General features: G+C 41.0%; 1 protein-coding gene across 2 annotated transcripts in view; it reads left to right on the top strand.

The window, feature by feature from the left end:
* The first annotated feature begins 997 nt into the window (after positions 1-997).
* Positions 998-16,816, top strand: part of EPSTI1 (epithelial stromal interaction 1) — a 90,409-nt gene continuing 74,590 nt past the window's right edge. For both annotated transcript variants that reach the window (XM_045869503.3, XM_045869502.3), the window contains exon 1: positions 998-1,294. In XM_045869503.3, the coding sequence (XP_045725459.1) occupies positions 1,116-1,294 (179 nt within the window). In that variant the 5' untranslated portion in view covers positions 998-1,115. The remainder of the gene's footprint in view (positions 1,295-16,816) is intronic.

The raw sequence follows: 16,816 nt of genomic DNA, 5'->3' as shown, positions 1-16,816 counted from the left end.
GGCTCCCTGCTCAGCTGGAAGCCTGCTTCTCTCTCTCCCAAACCCTGCTTGTGCTCCCCTCTCTCGCTGTCTTTCTCTCGCTGTCAAATTAATAAATAAAAATCTTAAAAAAAAAAAAAAAAGAAATGCCAATCCTTGGGCAAGCTGAGCAGTAGGCAGAAATGATTCTCCAGGCAGCCTTGCTAAGTAATTGATCAGACATTCAAGAAATATTGATTACATAGCTGGTCTGTGCAAGACATTCAACTATGGTATAGGGACTTTCTCATATATGGATTTGCAAGACTCTGTATCTGTAGGTCGGGGAGTAAGTCTCAGCATCCATATTTTTAAAAAGCTCCCGTATGATTCTGATGTGCACTGGGTTGATCATGACTGTCATAATGCCGGCTATACAAAAATGAGAGACGTCTCTCGCCTCCCCAGACCTGCATTGTAGGAGACATGTAAGCAAACGCTAATGCCGCCATGGTAACAGGCGAAATAACAGGGGCTCGCTTCTCCTCTTGTGGGTTTCCTGTGGCTTTTGATTTCACTTTAGTTTCCTTAACTTGAAAGTATTTGCACAACAACCAAACGGCAATCATTACTGATAAAGGCAAAATTTTGTTTGGATGATTTTATTTGTTCACCTGATCTCCGGCGTCCGAAGGTTCATATATGGTTCACGGGCTCAGATACCCAGCAGTAACCACAAATTAGGGTTACCTGTTCAACAGTCCCTAAAGTATCTTGCAGGATTCTAGGTCCCTTGCGGCTGCTGCTCGCTCACAAGGTGTCGGCGGCTGATGACAGTTGTCTTTACTATGCTCTAAGGTGGTTGTGGGACCGACTCACTGAGAGCGGCCGAGCCAGCTCCCCTCCGCACCCGGGGCCCGGGCGGCCCGGGCGGCGCAGCGGGAGCTGTTACCGGGGATAAGGTCAGAGGGCGCCTGAGGGGAGCGTCGATGGGGAAGTCCTTTGGGGCGGGCGCAGCTGCAGCGGGTAGCGGGAAATCGAAACTCAAGCTGTTAAAACCGCTGCCCCTGCCCCTCGGAATCGCATCTCGAGACTCGCCGAGCGTCCCAGCCCGCCTCGCTCCCGCAGCGGGCGCCGGGACCCGTGGACCCAGAGCTATGTTCACCCGCACTCGGGTGGTGGGCTCCGGGCTCGGCGCCTCTCCCGCCCCCGGCCCGGCCCGGGACCCCCCTGGGCGGCGCCCGGAGCCAGGCAGGCTGCAAGGTCCCAGACGCGGGGTGGAGGCGGCGCCCCCGAGCCCCGCGCAGGAGAGCCCGGGGCTCGCGGGCCAGCGGCTGTAAGTACTTCACGACCTGTTTTGGGGGCGGGAGCCCAGACCTCAAACATACTCACAAGCACTCTCTTGATCACTGGAGTTTGAAACCCCCGGGGCCCAGGAAGAGGGTTTTTGAGAGACTGCAGCCTCATTTGCCTACACGAAAAGCCTTCAGGAATTAACTACCTTATAAACTGAGCGTGCCCGTCTGCGGGTCTTTACTAAATGTCTGAGCTCCAGTTCCTTGCAAGAACACTGCTTTCTTGATTCTTGTGACTGGCTACAGGATTGAAAAGATGTATGTAGAAATCGCTAAGCTTCTTACTAACTTTTCAGGTATCTCCAGAACTCACACTCTTTAACTAGTATGATTTTTTTTTTCCTTCCTGTTTTAAAAAATCCGGGCCCTAAATGATGCCAGGGTAGGGGCGGAGAGGAATGTGTTAGGGGGTAGAGGATCCAAAAGCTGCCTCTGGGAGCACGCTTGCATCTCAACAAAGTTCCCAGATAAACCACCTCTTAGGACCAGAGCCGTGAGGCTGGGTGAGGTCGAGAGTGGCTGCAGGGTTTCCTGTCCTGGCGTGGGTTGGTGCTCTATGCAAGAACCGTTACAGGTAACTTTTATCTTGGTCTTCGGTTCAGGGTCTCCAGCTGGTACCTCGAAACATTTTGCTATGCCTTGTCAGTAATCCTCTTTCTTCCCAATGGAAGAAAATTCTTTAACACAATAGTGTGGGGTACACAGTGCTTTGGAAGCCCTGCCTCTGTGAACTGGAATTGTCCTGGTGGTCTCATTTTCATTCCCCCCTGTCCATCAACTCTTAGTCACACGAAAGACAAGCTGGTTGCTAAGGAACCGCATATGACCTTAGGACCGGTAAACAGTAGATTTTCTTTCATCCTTAACTTTTGAAAGAATTCATAAGTACTGGGCTTTTAATATTATCCAGCTTAGGGTTACCTTAGATGGGGTGGGTGACCTGGGTGATTTCAGTTGGAGATTGCTTCATTTCTCTCCTTTGCAGAATGAGAGGTGTCCTGCTACAATAGACATTCATTAGTTTCAAGTCATCTACATCTCAGTAAGCTGTAGCATTTAATGTAGTAGAGATCATGGGCATACAGTCTCATGTTGATGATGAACACTCTTTATATGTCTTTTTCTTCTATTAAAGAGCATCTACTTAGATATAACCATTTAGTTGCAAGCTCTTACCAACTCATAAATATTAGTGGTTGCATCTATCTGTTTTTATTTGACTGTAAGTTACCCCAGAATCTTGCTGGATGAAATTGCTCAGAAAAGGGCAGTTTTCTAATTAATTGTCCAGGCCTCAATACCTGAAGACCTCACTGCATACCATTTTGTGATTTTTAAGATTTGCTAATAGACCATTAGAGAGCACATGGAAGAGTTCGGTTAGTTTTCCTGGAACTGATTTATTTATAAAAGATTTATTTGAGAGAGGGAGAGAGAGAGAGAGCGAGAAGGGCAGGGAGAGGGAGAGAAAGTCTCAAGCAGATTCCACACTGAGTGTGGAGCCAGATGGGGATTTGATCCCAGAACCCTGAGATCATGAATTGAGCTGAAACTAAAAGTCAAACGCTTAACCAGCTAAGCCACCCAGGTGCCCCTATTTATTTATTTTTAAAATTGAACCAGTTGCAATAAGTAGAGCATTATAAGAGACATTCCCTTTTAGGTGTTTATTTTTATTTTTTAAAGATTTTATTTACTTATTTGACAGAGAGAGAGACAGCGAGAGAGGGAACAAAAACAGGGGAAGTGGGAGAGGGAGAAGCAGGCTTCCCGCTGAGCAGGGAGCCCGATGCGGGGCTTGATCCCAGGACCCTGGGATCATGACCTGAGCTGAAGGCAGACGCTTGACTGAGCCACCGAGGCACCCCATCCCTTTTAGATGTTTAATATCTAAGATCCTGTTTGGACCACTCTGAATTCTTACATCTCCATCAATCACTTCTATTTACTGTTTATTCCCACTTGTCTCCTTTAATGGAACTGGAAAACCAAGGAAAATGGTTGCCTGGTAAATAACATCTTAGTAAAATTCACACATGCACTAAAGCCATTAAGAAGGGGGTTTAATTTGGGGCACCTGGGTGGCTCAGTTGGTTAAGCATCTGCTTTTGGCTCAGGTCATGATCCCAAGGTCCTGGGAGAGTCCCACATTGGGCTCCCTGCCCAGGAGGGAGCCTGCTTCTCCCTCTCCTCCCTGCTCATGCTCTCTCTCACTATCTCTGTCTTTCTCTCTCTCAAATAAATAAATAACATCTTAAAAAAAAAGGGGGGGGGAGTTTAATTTATTCATTTTTTAAATTTTTGGAGCGGAATTACAGCCTTTTCTGATGGGAAATAAAGAAAAAGGACGTATTAAGTGCTTAATAAGCTTCATTTGTTCACTTTCAATATGAGCTTATTTATATGATAAAGGATTGAGATTTAACTTTGTATTGTGTGCATCCTTCCATTAATTCATTAGGGAAGCACCAGTGTAGGTATGGGAGCATGGGCTTTGAGGACAGACGCACTTGGGTCCACATTCTAATTCTGCCATTAATTGCTCTCTGAACGTCAACACGGTGCTTAACTACTTTATGCCTTAGTTTCCTCATTGCTTAAAATGAGATAATACCAACCTCTGAGGGTTTCTTTGTTTTTGCATGTGTGTATGCATAAAATGTAACGTCATGCCTAGCGGAAAGGAAATGTCCAGTTAAGTGCTGGGTGCTGAGAGCCTTGAATTCATTTAACAAATGTTTATTGATCAAGTGCCATGCTGTCACCCTGAAGTGGAGTGTTTGTACCTTGTAAAAATACACTGATTTAAAACACCTGCTTACATATAAATTAGGTTTTAAGGCAATCTTTTACAATTTTAAATGACTTCTGAGACTCTAATGGACTCTAAGGCAAGGCTGTGTTCTGACTATATTTGGATTTAAGTATTTATAAGTGCTAATTCATATCGGCTTTCCCAATTATTTTTAGTTGGTGATTTTTCTCTTCTCCCTAAATATCATAAGCCATCTATACAGATTTAAAGAGAAAAAAGCTCATATATACTTCAAATCCAAAGTAACACTTTCCCTTTCAATATTTTGATTTTTTTTTTGGTAAATATCTCATACTCACTTCTATAATTCTAGATAAGTATAAGAATAAAGCGTGGGATGGGGTGCCTGGGTGGCTCAGTTGGTTAAGCGACTGCCTTCGGCTCAGGTCATGATCCTGGAGTCCTGGGATCGAGTCCCGCATCGGGCTCCCTGCTCGGCAGGGAGTCTGCTTCTCCCTCTGACCCTCCTCCCTCTCATGCTCTGTCTCTCATCGTCTCTCCCGCAAATAAATACAATCTTAAAAAAAAAAAAAATTTAAAGAATAAAGCGTGGGTTTTTCTGGAAGGGGTTTTCACCTGACTTTACCCACTTCTGGGCAATAGGCTCTTATCTGTGATAGCAACACAGGGTTCACTTCATTCAGAGGCTAGCCTATAATCATACCTGGAAGTGGTCCTTTAGCGTGATGCCGTTTAAAGGAAATGAAAAGATATTCTAAAAATGAACCTGTAATGTGGAATTTTGCTATACAGTTTACATCAGATGAACTGAATTTGTATATAAATTAACATATTTGCAGCCTACTGTACACTAAGAACTGAAAGACTTAAGGATGGGCAATAATAATAGCAAACACACGAAATGCTTAGTATGTGAAAGTGCATTGTGTATATTCTCTCTTTCAGGCCTCACAAGAACCATATAAGAGGATCTCTAGCTTTGGATATTTAATTAAAAATTTAGGAACAAATAACTACTCAACAGAAGATAAGCCCTTAGGTAGCTTATAGTCTAATTGAAGGGGCAGACAGTGATTAGATAATTACAGGAATGACTCTTCATATACACTATAAAGGAAAACCAGAGTCTGAGCTAGTCTTGGGAGCCTGAGAAGTGTTCCCAAGAAGTGATGTTCGAGCTGCAATCTACAGGATAATTGGGAGTTGTGTGTTTTTTTGCTAACATCATACATTATTCCAACACCAACCAACTTCAATTCAGTTCGGACACTACCCCGAGTTAGCACAGACCCCAAGGATTAGGGCCCAGTCTCACAAGACTGCCCCTGTTTCAGACACCAGCCACAAATGGGGTCCCCAAACTACCCACACTTCTGCCTGACCGACTACAAATGTGGGTGTTTCCATGACCTCTCCTCCCCCAGTTTGATAATTCATTAGAACAAATCACAGGGGGCGCCTGGGTGGCTCAGTCGTTAAGGGTCTGCCTTCGGCTCAGGTCATGATTCCAGGGTCCTGGGATCGAGTCCCGCATTGGGCAAGGAGCCTGCTTCTCCCTCTCCCACTCCCACTCCCACTCCCCCTGCTTGTGTTCCCCTCTCTCGCTGTGTCTTTCTCTGTCAAATAAATAAAATCTTTAAAAAAAAAAAAAAATCACAGAAATCATGGAAACTCCTATACTTACGATTACTGTTTTATTATAAAGGGTACAACTTAGGAATAGCCAAATAGAAGAGATGCATAGGGCAAGATATGGGGGTGGGGTGTTGCCCAGAACTGCCATACCCTGTCTGGGTGGGCCACCCTCTCAGCACTTTGATGTGCTCACCAATCTAGAAGGTCCTCAGTCCTTATTCAAGAATATTTATTCCAGCTTCATTACACAGGCATAATTGATTAAAGCATTGGCCACTGAGTTCATCACTGAACTCAATCTCTAGCTCCTCTCCCCTCCCCAGAGCTGTCAGAGGGGCAGACCTGAACGTTGTAACCCTCTAAGCATATGGTTGGTTTTCCTGGCAAATAGCTTCCATCCTAAAGCATTCTGGGGTCATCTCATTAGCATACAATCAACACTCTTATCACTTGGAATCCCAAGGATTTTTGGAGTTCTGTGCCAGGAACCAGGGACAAAGACTAAGTTTTTACATTTTGTGATGCCCCAGGAGTTTATATAGCCTCTGTGGCAGCCAGGGAAACTTGCTCTCCAGATCTCCTTCAAAAGAACTTACTGTGGGAAGCATAGTCCACTGACGGCCCCAGCTGCAACCCCTTTGTCTCTTATACCCGTTGTACTGGGAACACACTGATTCTGCATTCTTCCAGCCAGTGTCTGAACATTCCGGGGTGCTAGTGTCAGCCTAGTCCCGGCCCAGGTGGGACTCCTCTACTGGGCAACTTTGGCCAGAAGATTCCCATAGACACATCACACCCCTGATTACAATAGCTTAGACACTACATCTGTTGAAGTGCTATGTAACTGTACTGGGGAAACCCACTCCTTTTTCTTATTTCCTCCCTTTGGGGCTCCGGTTTCCTTATTTCCCTACTCAAACTTCAAAACTTTTCCCAGTTTGCTGTGCTCCAGGGAAGGGAATAACCCTGGTAACTGATCCTTTTCTTTCCCTTCATCCTCAAAGTCTCAAGGGACAGTGAAGGGAGAATAAAGATGGCTTGGTAAGACCACTTATTAATGGCCAATTCCCAATTTCTCTCTTTTCCTCTTCAAGAACACTGTGTTACATTAGTATTAAGTATTTTATACATAGAAGGTGGGATATAAAGTGGAATATATGATAACATCATTAAGTTATTGTGTTCAATTTCTGTGAACATCACTATGTAATAATCGTTGAGTATATTCTGAGTCCTGAAGTATAATATCTTATGTCCAAGACAGATCATCAAAAACTTCTTAGGTCATTCTTGATTCACCTCATTTCAATCCGAACTAGCCACATAAAATAGTCTTAAATGAAGTGCAAGTTTTTACAAACTTATGAGAGCCTATAAGAACTGCTTTCACTATTTCTTTTTCACTGCAATGCCCCAGAGTTCTCTTCTGAATCCTCATATGAGTGTGAGAAAATAAGCTTTTGCCTATAGATGTTAAATGGCATGAAAGCATCGGGCTATCACTCCTCCCTGGGGCTAGTGAGCTGAATAATGTCGAATTTCCTTTTAGTGCTATAAAATAATAGTACATAGGAAGAGAAAAATCTATGATTGATTCTGATGAGTAATCTTCTTGACAGCTTAATATAGATGGCTATTCATTAGAGGACTATAACTCAATCTTCAGACAAGGCTCATAAGCATTCAGAAAGTCTGTAAAACAACAGATAGTGTTTAACTCTTAATGATAATTATGTGGCTCGATGAGCTTCTTAGGTGTCTCAGTGATTACTATATTCTACTAGCAACCTAATCAGTAGAACTCTGCCTATTTGACTTATTTTTGAAATGAAAAATGTGGCAAAGCATACCAATACTGTAGTAGCTTAAAGTCAATTACTTGTGACCTAGAATAGTCAAACTGGGTACCCCGAGAGAATAAAACCAAAATAACAATCAATAGCTGGAACTCTTACATCTTGGACTCTTAACCATGTGCTAGACCTTGTACTACACATGTCATGTAATTCCTTTTTCTCATCACAATAAACACTTGGCCACTTTACAGTTGAAGAAACTGAGTCTTGAGAGATTAAATGATTTCCCAAGGTCTCACGGCTTTCTTTAAATGCTAGAACCAGCACTCCAACCTAAGTCTATCTACCAAAGTCCAGATCCTGAAATGAGATGGAGCTGGAGGGAGGAAGTGGCAGTATAGCTGGCTAAGTTCCCATCAGTCGTCATTATTTTCACATCAAGAAAATAGAAATTCTATAGGCTAAAGGGAGTGATGCTATAGAAACAGTGATGTGACATTTACAGCTTTAAAATTCTTTGGATAGAGAAGTAGTTTACAAGAGTCAAGTTTCTGTGGGGATTCTCTTGTCTCTGCTGCTTTTCTTTTCTTTTTTTTTTTTTTTAAAGATTTATTTATTTGACAGAGAGAGATAGCGAGAGAAGGAACACAAGCAAGGGGAGTGGGAGAGGGAGAAGCAGGCTTCCTGCAGCGCAGGGAGCCCGATGTGGGGCTCGATCCCAGGACCCTGGGATCATGACCCGAGCCGAAGGCAGACGCTTAACGACTGAGCCACCCAGGTGCCCCTCTGCTGCTTTTCTTAAATGACAGTTTGGCGGGCTTGAACAATTCTCTCACCATCCCCTCACCATCCCTGTTTATGAGCAACCTAAACAACACCCCGCCTCCTGGTGATCTTTCAGACTTCTGACCATAGGCCAGAGTAAGCAATTCATTTCACATTCATGATATTGGACATGTGTGGGTATATATGAGTTTATATATAGCAGAAAAAAAATTCACAGCTCTCACCCTTACTGTGTGTGATGCACTCTGACATTTTCTACTCTCGTTCATTAAAAATAAACCCATTAAATTGGTTTTATGACCCATTAGTGGGTTACATGTATGGTGTGAAAAAACATAGCTCTGTGCATGGCAGAAGAGATTGCTGGAGTGGATGGAAAGAAAAGACATTTTGGTTTGCTTAGGTCGCATTTATCTTCCTGTTTATACAGGAGGGTAGAAATTATGGTTCTGTTTAGAACGAATTTCCAACTTTTCTGTACTAGATTTCACTCCTCTGTATGGAATGCATTTGCAGTTTGCCAAGTCTTAGGGAGCAATCATTTTTGCTCAAATACAATATCAAAAATGAGTGGGCATTTCTCAAAAAGTCTTTGACAGCTGAAACAGTGAAACAATAAATCAACAGGATGATGAAAGCATGAAAAAACATAATACCTATAATAATCAGTAGAAGCATAGCAGAAATGAGAAAAAAGAAACTTAGTTCAATTACCCAGTAAGGTTATTTAATTCAAAGTCAGTAGAGTGCTGTAAGGTTTTACATATTGTTAAGGTTAATTGCATCTATTCCGAATCTATTTGAATCTGAAACAAAAGCTTAACAGGAAAAAAATCATCAAAGGGAGAAGACTGCATTTGAAGGGTCTGTTCTATATCAGAGAATCAGCTAATGATGATCTTCCTTTGTTCTGTAATGTTTGTAATCCCCCCCCCAAAAATGAACACTTAAAAGGCAATCCATTAGAGTCCTATAGAAAAACTAAAGACATTGATCATCATTAAAACTCAAGGGCTAGTATGGCCCAGTGTTTGTTTTTTTTTTTTTTTTTTTTTTTTTTAAAGATTTTATTTATTTATTTGAGAGAGAGAATGAGAGAGAACAGGGTCAGAGGGAGAAGCAGACTCCCTGCCGAGCAGGGAGCCCGATGCGGGACTCGATCCCGGGACTCCAGGATCATGACCTGAGCCGAAGGCAGTCGCTTAACCAACTGAGCCACCCAGGCGCCCTGGCCCAGTGTTTGTTTTACTGTGGCGCCAGAGAGAGTGGAAATCCTGTACTACCTAATCTTGTAAGAAAATCTGAGCCCCTGCTTGAAGTCTTTATTTTAAATATTTCCTCATTAAAAATCTTCAGAATATTTTCCCTGATTGTAAAAGTAAAGTTATATCTGCTTGTTATAAAAACCCAAACATTACAAAAATAATATAGAAAGTAAAAGTCCCCTGCAATTCTAATCCTTAGAAATAAACAGTTCAAATAGTTTGATATGAAGACATCTTTATTTTTAAAGTGTAAATGTGCTCATTGATTCTTTATGCCAAGTAGAAAGTCTTAGAGCCATTATACTTTTTGATTTCAATTGCCAATAGAAGGTGACAGGCAGGAGAAGATATGTTCTTTTTCTAATCTTTATTTTAAAGTGTGATTGCTCGCTATCCTATAGGCAGATACTATTTTCACATTGGTTTATTATTTAACTGTGCAAGGAAACAACTCTTGTTCTAACAGTGGACTCTTAGATAATATCTTTTATGTAGTACTCTTCCCCAGAATATTTGACCTGAACATGTAATCATGAATAAATCATTTTCTCAAATCCAGATTGTGAGGTGTTCTATAAATTCTCTAAGACAATTTACCTGGTGGGGCACCTGGGTGGCTCAGTCGTTGGGCGTCTGCCTTCGGCTCAGGTCATGGTCCCAGGGTCCTGGGATCGAGCCCCGCGTTGGGCTTCCTGCTCCGTGGGAAGCCTGCTTCTCCCTCTCCACTCCCCCTGCTTGTGTTCCCTCTCTCGCTGTGTCTCTCTGTCAAATAAATAAATTCTTTAAAAAAAAAAAAAAAGACAGTTTACCTGGTGTATTGGTCAGGGTTCTCCAGAGAAACAGAACTAAGAGATTATATATTTGTATACAGACCCAAATATATACAATATATATTTGTATATATATAATCTAATATATAATATATATGCATATATAAAAGTACATATTATAAAGAGATTATAATAAATATTATATATAATATTTTAAAATATATATTATAAATCATTTTAGAATTATATAAATATATAGTATATTTTTATATATAAAGAGATTATTATTTCATATATATACATAAAGAAATTTATTTAAGGCTATAAGGTATTGGCTCACATAATTATGAAGGCTGGGAAGTCCCATGATCTGTCATGTGCAAGCCAGAGACCTAGGAAAGCCAGTGTGAAGCTCCAAAGCCTAAAAGCAGGAGAGCCCATGGTGTACCTTCCCTTCTAAGTGTGGAGGCCCGAGAACCAGGAGCACCAGGGGCAGAAGATTGATGTCTCAGGTCAGCCAATCAGGTCAACATTGGTTTCGACCTTCCTCTGCCTCCTTTGTTCTGCTGAGGCCGTCACTGGTTTGGATGATGCCCACCCACAATGGGAAGGGCCACCTGCTTTACTCAGACCATGGATTCTAATGCTTACATTTTTCAGAAACATCCTCACAGATGCACCCAGAAATCACGTTTAGCCAGGGTACCCTGTTGCCTGGTCAGGCTGACCCAGAAATTAACCATCACACCTGGACTCTCCAGAAATGTTAGTCATGAAAGGTAGGAAAAAGTCAAGGAAATGGTCCTGGATCACTGAAGTCTATAGAGACGTGTCAAACAACAGGCATGTGTAATCTGTGATTGGATCCAGGATGCGGTCAGGGTAGGGAAGAATATTCTAAACATTGGAACCATTTAGAAATTTGAATATAGAATAAATATATATTAATATATTTATTATTAATATAATATATTAATAATATATTATGATAGTTTTTTTTTTAAACCTGTAAGTAGGGGAATGTCTTTGTTCTGTTTTTTTTTTTAAAGATTATTTACTTGACAGAGACACAGCGAGAGAGGGAACAAAAGCAGGGGGAGTGGGAGAGGGAGAAGCAGGCTTCCTGCTGAGCAGGGAGCCCAATACAGGGCTCGATCCCAGAACCCTGGGACCATTACCTGAGCCGAAGGCAGACGCTTAATGACTGAGCCACCCAGGCGTCCCGGGAATGTCTTTGTTCTTAAGAGATACATGCTGACGTGTTCAGGGTTATGTTACTGACTCTGCAGCTTACTTTCATATGATTCAGAAAAAACAAAGATGAGGAAAGTGAAAGAAGTGTGGCCAACCATTTACCAATTGGTAAATATAGGTAAATAGTATATGGGTTTTCATTTTACTAATATTTTAATTTTGCTTGTAGGCTTAAATTTTAAGATAAAAAATTGGGGAAAAATAATTTCAGATCATATTCTAAAGTTCATTGTGCCTCTCTTTTCCTTTATTCTTTTGGAATCTGGAGAATTTAAAAGGAAGTTTGTCATGGAGCTGTATGCTTAAGATTTGTACAGTTTGTCCTAACTATATTATAGCTCAATAAATAATTTAGGGAAAAAACCTGGGCTCAGAACCTTGTTATCTTTTACAGAAGACTATTTGCTAATCTTTAATGAACTATTTATCAACACCACTTTGTTTCATGCAGTGGTCTTATTACTCCTAAGACACAGATTGAAGAAAAGAATCAGGAACTAGGATATAGATGTTAGAGAACAATGCCAGAACCAGGGTTGTAAAAAGACAATTAGAAAAACTAAATCGTATACATTGTGGAAGAAGATGGAGCAAAGAAATTCAGTCACAGCATGAAAAAGGAGATGTACTGTGATTTTGGGCTAGGTGTTATTACATATGGTGAAAGAGGTGGCATATATATGTTATACATAATTCTCATATTACAATTACATATAATAGATATCTGCAAATAGGTATCTTAAGCATAGATGGCTTTATTTGTTTCTCACCTATGAAATAAGTCTGAAGGTAGTTAGTCTAGGGGTGATGTAGTACAAATAGCAGGCAACCATAACAGAACATTTATTTTCTAGCATTGTTCTTTTTTTTTTTTTTAAAGATTTATTTATTGGGGCACCTGGGTGGCTCAGTTGGTTAAGCGACTGCCTTCAGCTCAGGTCATGATCTTGGAGTCCCTGGATCGAGTCCCGCATCAGGCTCTCTGCTTGTCAGGGAGTCTGCTTCTCCCTCTGACCCTCCCCCCTCTCATGTGCTTTCTCTCTCTCTCTCATTCTCTCTCTCTCTCAAATAATGAGAGAGAGAGAAAGTACATGAGGGGGGGAGGGTTAGAGGGAGAAGCAGGCTCCTCGCTGAGCAGGGTGCCCGATGCGGGACTCGATCCAGGGACTCCCAAGATCATGACCTGAGCTGAAGGCAGTTGCTTAACCAACTGAGCCACCCAGGTGCCCCTATTTTCTAACATTGTTCTAAGGACTTTGTATCTGTACTCTAAGATGTAGATAGCTGTTATCCCCATTTCATAGGTGAAAAAATAGAAAAACTTAGTAAGTTGCTCAAAATTGTAGTTAGAAAATAACAGAATTAAGGTTTAAAACCAGGCAACTTGGCAATAGATTACCACTAATGTGGTGGTTTTATAGTCACAGGGCACCAGATGGCTTTTGTCCTTCTGCCATTTCTGACACATGTCTTCTGTATTCAAGTTGCCTCATTGACCAAGATAGCTGCTTGAGCACCAGCTACCACTTCAGTCTTCCACGAAGACTGGAAAGCAACAGAAAAGCCTTTCCTCTCTGTCCCCATCTAAAGGAGCTTTCCTAGAAATCCTTCTATATAGCTTCCACCTACATTTCAATTTCCCAAACTTAATAACACGGTCATACCTAGCTATGAAAAAGGTTGTGGACTGTAGTCTTTTAATTGGGTACATTGTCAACCTGAATAATATAAAGGTGCCATTAGAAGGAGAAGGTGAAAATGAATGGTTGGGGAGAGTCAGCATTTTTCCTAGTTTGAGAATTGAGGAGAGTCAAACATAAGAGCAGACCTTAATCATTCAAACTGTTTCTGGGATTTCAGAAATGCAAATGGGATATCTCAGGAAGAAAAATTTAAATGTAGTCCACATTCCTGTTCAGAGTATTGATTTTAGAGGACTATTAGAGTTATCTTCTGGATAATATTCTGCGCAAAGCTTTATTTTTTTGCTTTGTACATCCTGCAGGTTTGTTTATAATAGTGAACAATTGAAACAACTGAAATAGTTAAGTGAGAGGTTATATTATGCTGCATCCATGTTCTGAAGTATTATGTAGCCATTTAATATTAAGCTTGTTACATGAATAGTTGGGAAAACCACTTATAACTGAAGACATAAAATTGGACTTAAGATATGATTGCAGCAGTGTAATAATAGGTACAGAATATAGATTGGACTGAAATTCACTCAAATAAAAGTAATCGTGGGGGTGCCTGGGTGGCTCAGTCGGTGAAGCATCTGCCTTTGGTGCAGGGTCTTGGGATTGAGCCCCGCATCAGGGTCCCTGCTCCGCGGGGAGCCTTCTTCTCCCTCTCCCTCTGCCTGCTGCTTCCCCTGCTTCTGCTCTCTATCAAATAAATAAATAAAATCCTAAAAAAAAAAAAGTAATTGTGATCTCTGAGAGGTGGTATTATGAGCGACTTTTCAATATTTAAAAAATATATTTTTGTGCATTTTCATCTATAAGCATGTTTCTTTGAAAATCAAAATCAGAAATAAAAGATGAATTTTGTTTTTAAATGTTCTATGCAGAGATTTAGATATAAATCCCTCATGCCTTATATTTCTGGTTTTGTCCTTTAAGTTATAGATAATCTTGAGGAGCAATGCTTAAGACACGTGGACATAATCAGATCTTAGTCTATTAATAATAATAATAGAAAATGGGGACACCTGGATGGCTCAGTCAGTTAAGCATCTGCCTTCGGCTCAGGTCATGATCTCAGGGTCCTGGGATCGAGCCCCACATAGGGCTCCTTGCTCAGTGGGGAGCCTGCTTCTCTCTCTCCCTCTTCCCCTCCCTGCCACTTGTGTATGCTCTCTCTCTCTTTCACAAATAAATAAATAAATAAAATAAATAAATAAATAATATATATATATATACACACACATATATATAAAGAAAATGTACAACCATTGGTAAATATGTGGGTTTTATGCAAATGCAAATTTCCTTGTCACTAAGCTATTCTTAAAAGAATGTTTATCCTGAATATTCTCTTGTTGGAAAAGACAGTCCTGCTTGGGCCTCTTCCAACTTGTATGTCTTGCTGGGTGTGCCAAGACAGCACACCAGACCATTTTTTCATCTGGACTATTCCTCAAGGTTGGAAACCTTGAGAGATGAGGTAAGCTTTCCCCAGAATGAAGACCAGGCTTGCTTACTACCTGCTGTAAAAATAGTGGATTCCTCAGCTGTGTTCCTCACCTGCCATGCAAACATGCTGTGTGTGCAGCATCTATCATGTTACCTCCAAAAGACATGGGGCCAGAGAGAACAGACGTAAATATACTGATGCTCATGCTATGTGCTGTGCCATGAGTAATAAAGTCTTCGTTTCTGACCCAGGAGTCTCATGGCTTTTGCCAGTATCTATGAAACAGTAACAGGCCCACTATTAGGCTAAGGGTAGCTTGTTAGGTTAAGGTTAGTTTGCAAGTGATAATTTGGAGCTGAAATACATGCCAAACCGTGTGGCCTAGTGTGGGGTTACCTCCATCCGCAAGAAGGGGCACATTTTTCTAATTTGCATAAACTTACCACATCTCACTAAGTCATGAGCCTACATAGGGGTGCTGGGATGGATGGATGTGTTTATATATACCTCTTTAGACTTTCCATGAAGTTATCCTATGAACAAAGGTACTGATGACCTGTGATCCCTTGTTTATCTTTTCCCCCTGGGTGTCTGTTCAGCCCTCGGGGGTTCTATTCAACTGTCCAACAGAAGCTGTGAATTAAAGAACTGACCTGCTTCACATCAGCCTCTTGGATGTGTAGACAATGTTTTGGACTCTGCAGATTCTGCGACCAAAGAGAATCCATGAGCCCTTCCACACTGGAGTTGTGGAATGCTGGGTCAGAGTTGGTGTAATAGGTTTAGTGGTTAAGGATGATTTGCTCAGCCTGATCTTGTCATTTTTTGTTTTTCTTGGGAATATGGTCTGTTTATAAAAGAACTTTTGGCAACCTGAATGCGTCAAAAGTTTTCACTCATTTTGGCTAAAAGCAGTAGGCTTCAGATGTCCATATTAAGGTCATAAAGCAAAAACCAATATGGAAAGCCATAGCTAGAAAATAAATTTCTATCCAGTGCTTTTGATTAACCCCAAAATCCTTGTTTTTCAAATTCATGCAAGGTTAAGATTTTCTTGAACTATGAAAATCTCAAACTAATTTTTTTTTTTTTTTTTTGTAGGATGGTAGACTACATGTCTACTATTCTGCTTGGAAAGATCTATTTGTGGGCGCCTGGGTGGCTCAGATGGTTAAGCGTCTGCCTTCGGCTCAGGTCATGATCCCGGGGTCCTGGGATCGAGTCCCGCATCGGGCTCTCTGCTAGGCGGGGAGCCTGCTTCTCCCTCTGCCTCTGCCTCTCTCTCTCTCTCTCTCTCATGAATAAATAAATAAAAAAACATTAAAAAAAAAAAAAAAAAGAAAGATCTATTTGTTACTTAATCTTCTACCTCTTTCTGAATTTTTGCTCTTGACTACGTTTCTTTTTCAGTCAAACCACTGTTGTTCCTAATTAGAAATTTAAATTACATCTGCTGCAGTTTGTACACACCAGGGGATATATTTATGTAATACTTTTAGCCAGCCAAGATATTTTTCATAACTTTAGCATAACATTTTTTCATAAAGTGCTTATTGATGAGACGTTGTAAAAATTGTGCAAGAATGGACACAAGAGAAGCAGTTGTGTAGCTCAGGAGAGACCTCACAGGAAAAACATTCCTTAAATATATTTTTCTTTTATATATTTATTTATTTTTTATGGTGCAGGAACACATTTTCTTGCGCTATTCTTTATATATTCTCCCTTAGTATGTCTCATGGGTGTGTGCTGTTGGAAAATGAAAATAATCTTACACATTGTGATATTTCATTAAATTTCAATGAGGCAATTAAGGAAACTCATTTTCAAAGATATACATTTATTTCAGTGACTTGAATGTTGCTTAATCAGGAAATGCCCAGAATACTAAATATAGGTAGGTTGGGCTTGTCTAGATCAGCGTCTTTGAGAGTCAGATTGTTGAAAGGGAAGATATGCAGGTTAAAACAGCAGAGGCCCTTGCTGTGGGTGGAAACTAATTGGCTGAAAACATGAATAAATTATACTTGTTATTCATGTCAAGAGCAAGAGAGGAGAGGAGGGACGAATATTTGTATCTACC

Source organism: Mirounga angustirostris, unplaced genomic scaffold (assembly GCF_029215605.1).
Source record: "Mirounga angustirostris isolate CCGP_5_RB_7025 unplaced genomic scaffold, mMirAng1.0.hap1 SCAF_3, whole genome shotgun sequence".
NCBI lineage: Eukaryota > Metazoa > Chordata > Mammalia > Carnivora > Phocidae > Mirounga > Mirounga angustirostris.
The sequence above is the reverse complement of the archived record's forward strand: the minus strand, read 5'-3'. Positions and strand labels throughout refer to the sequence as shown.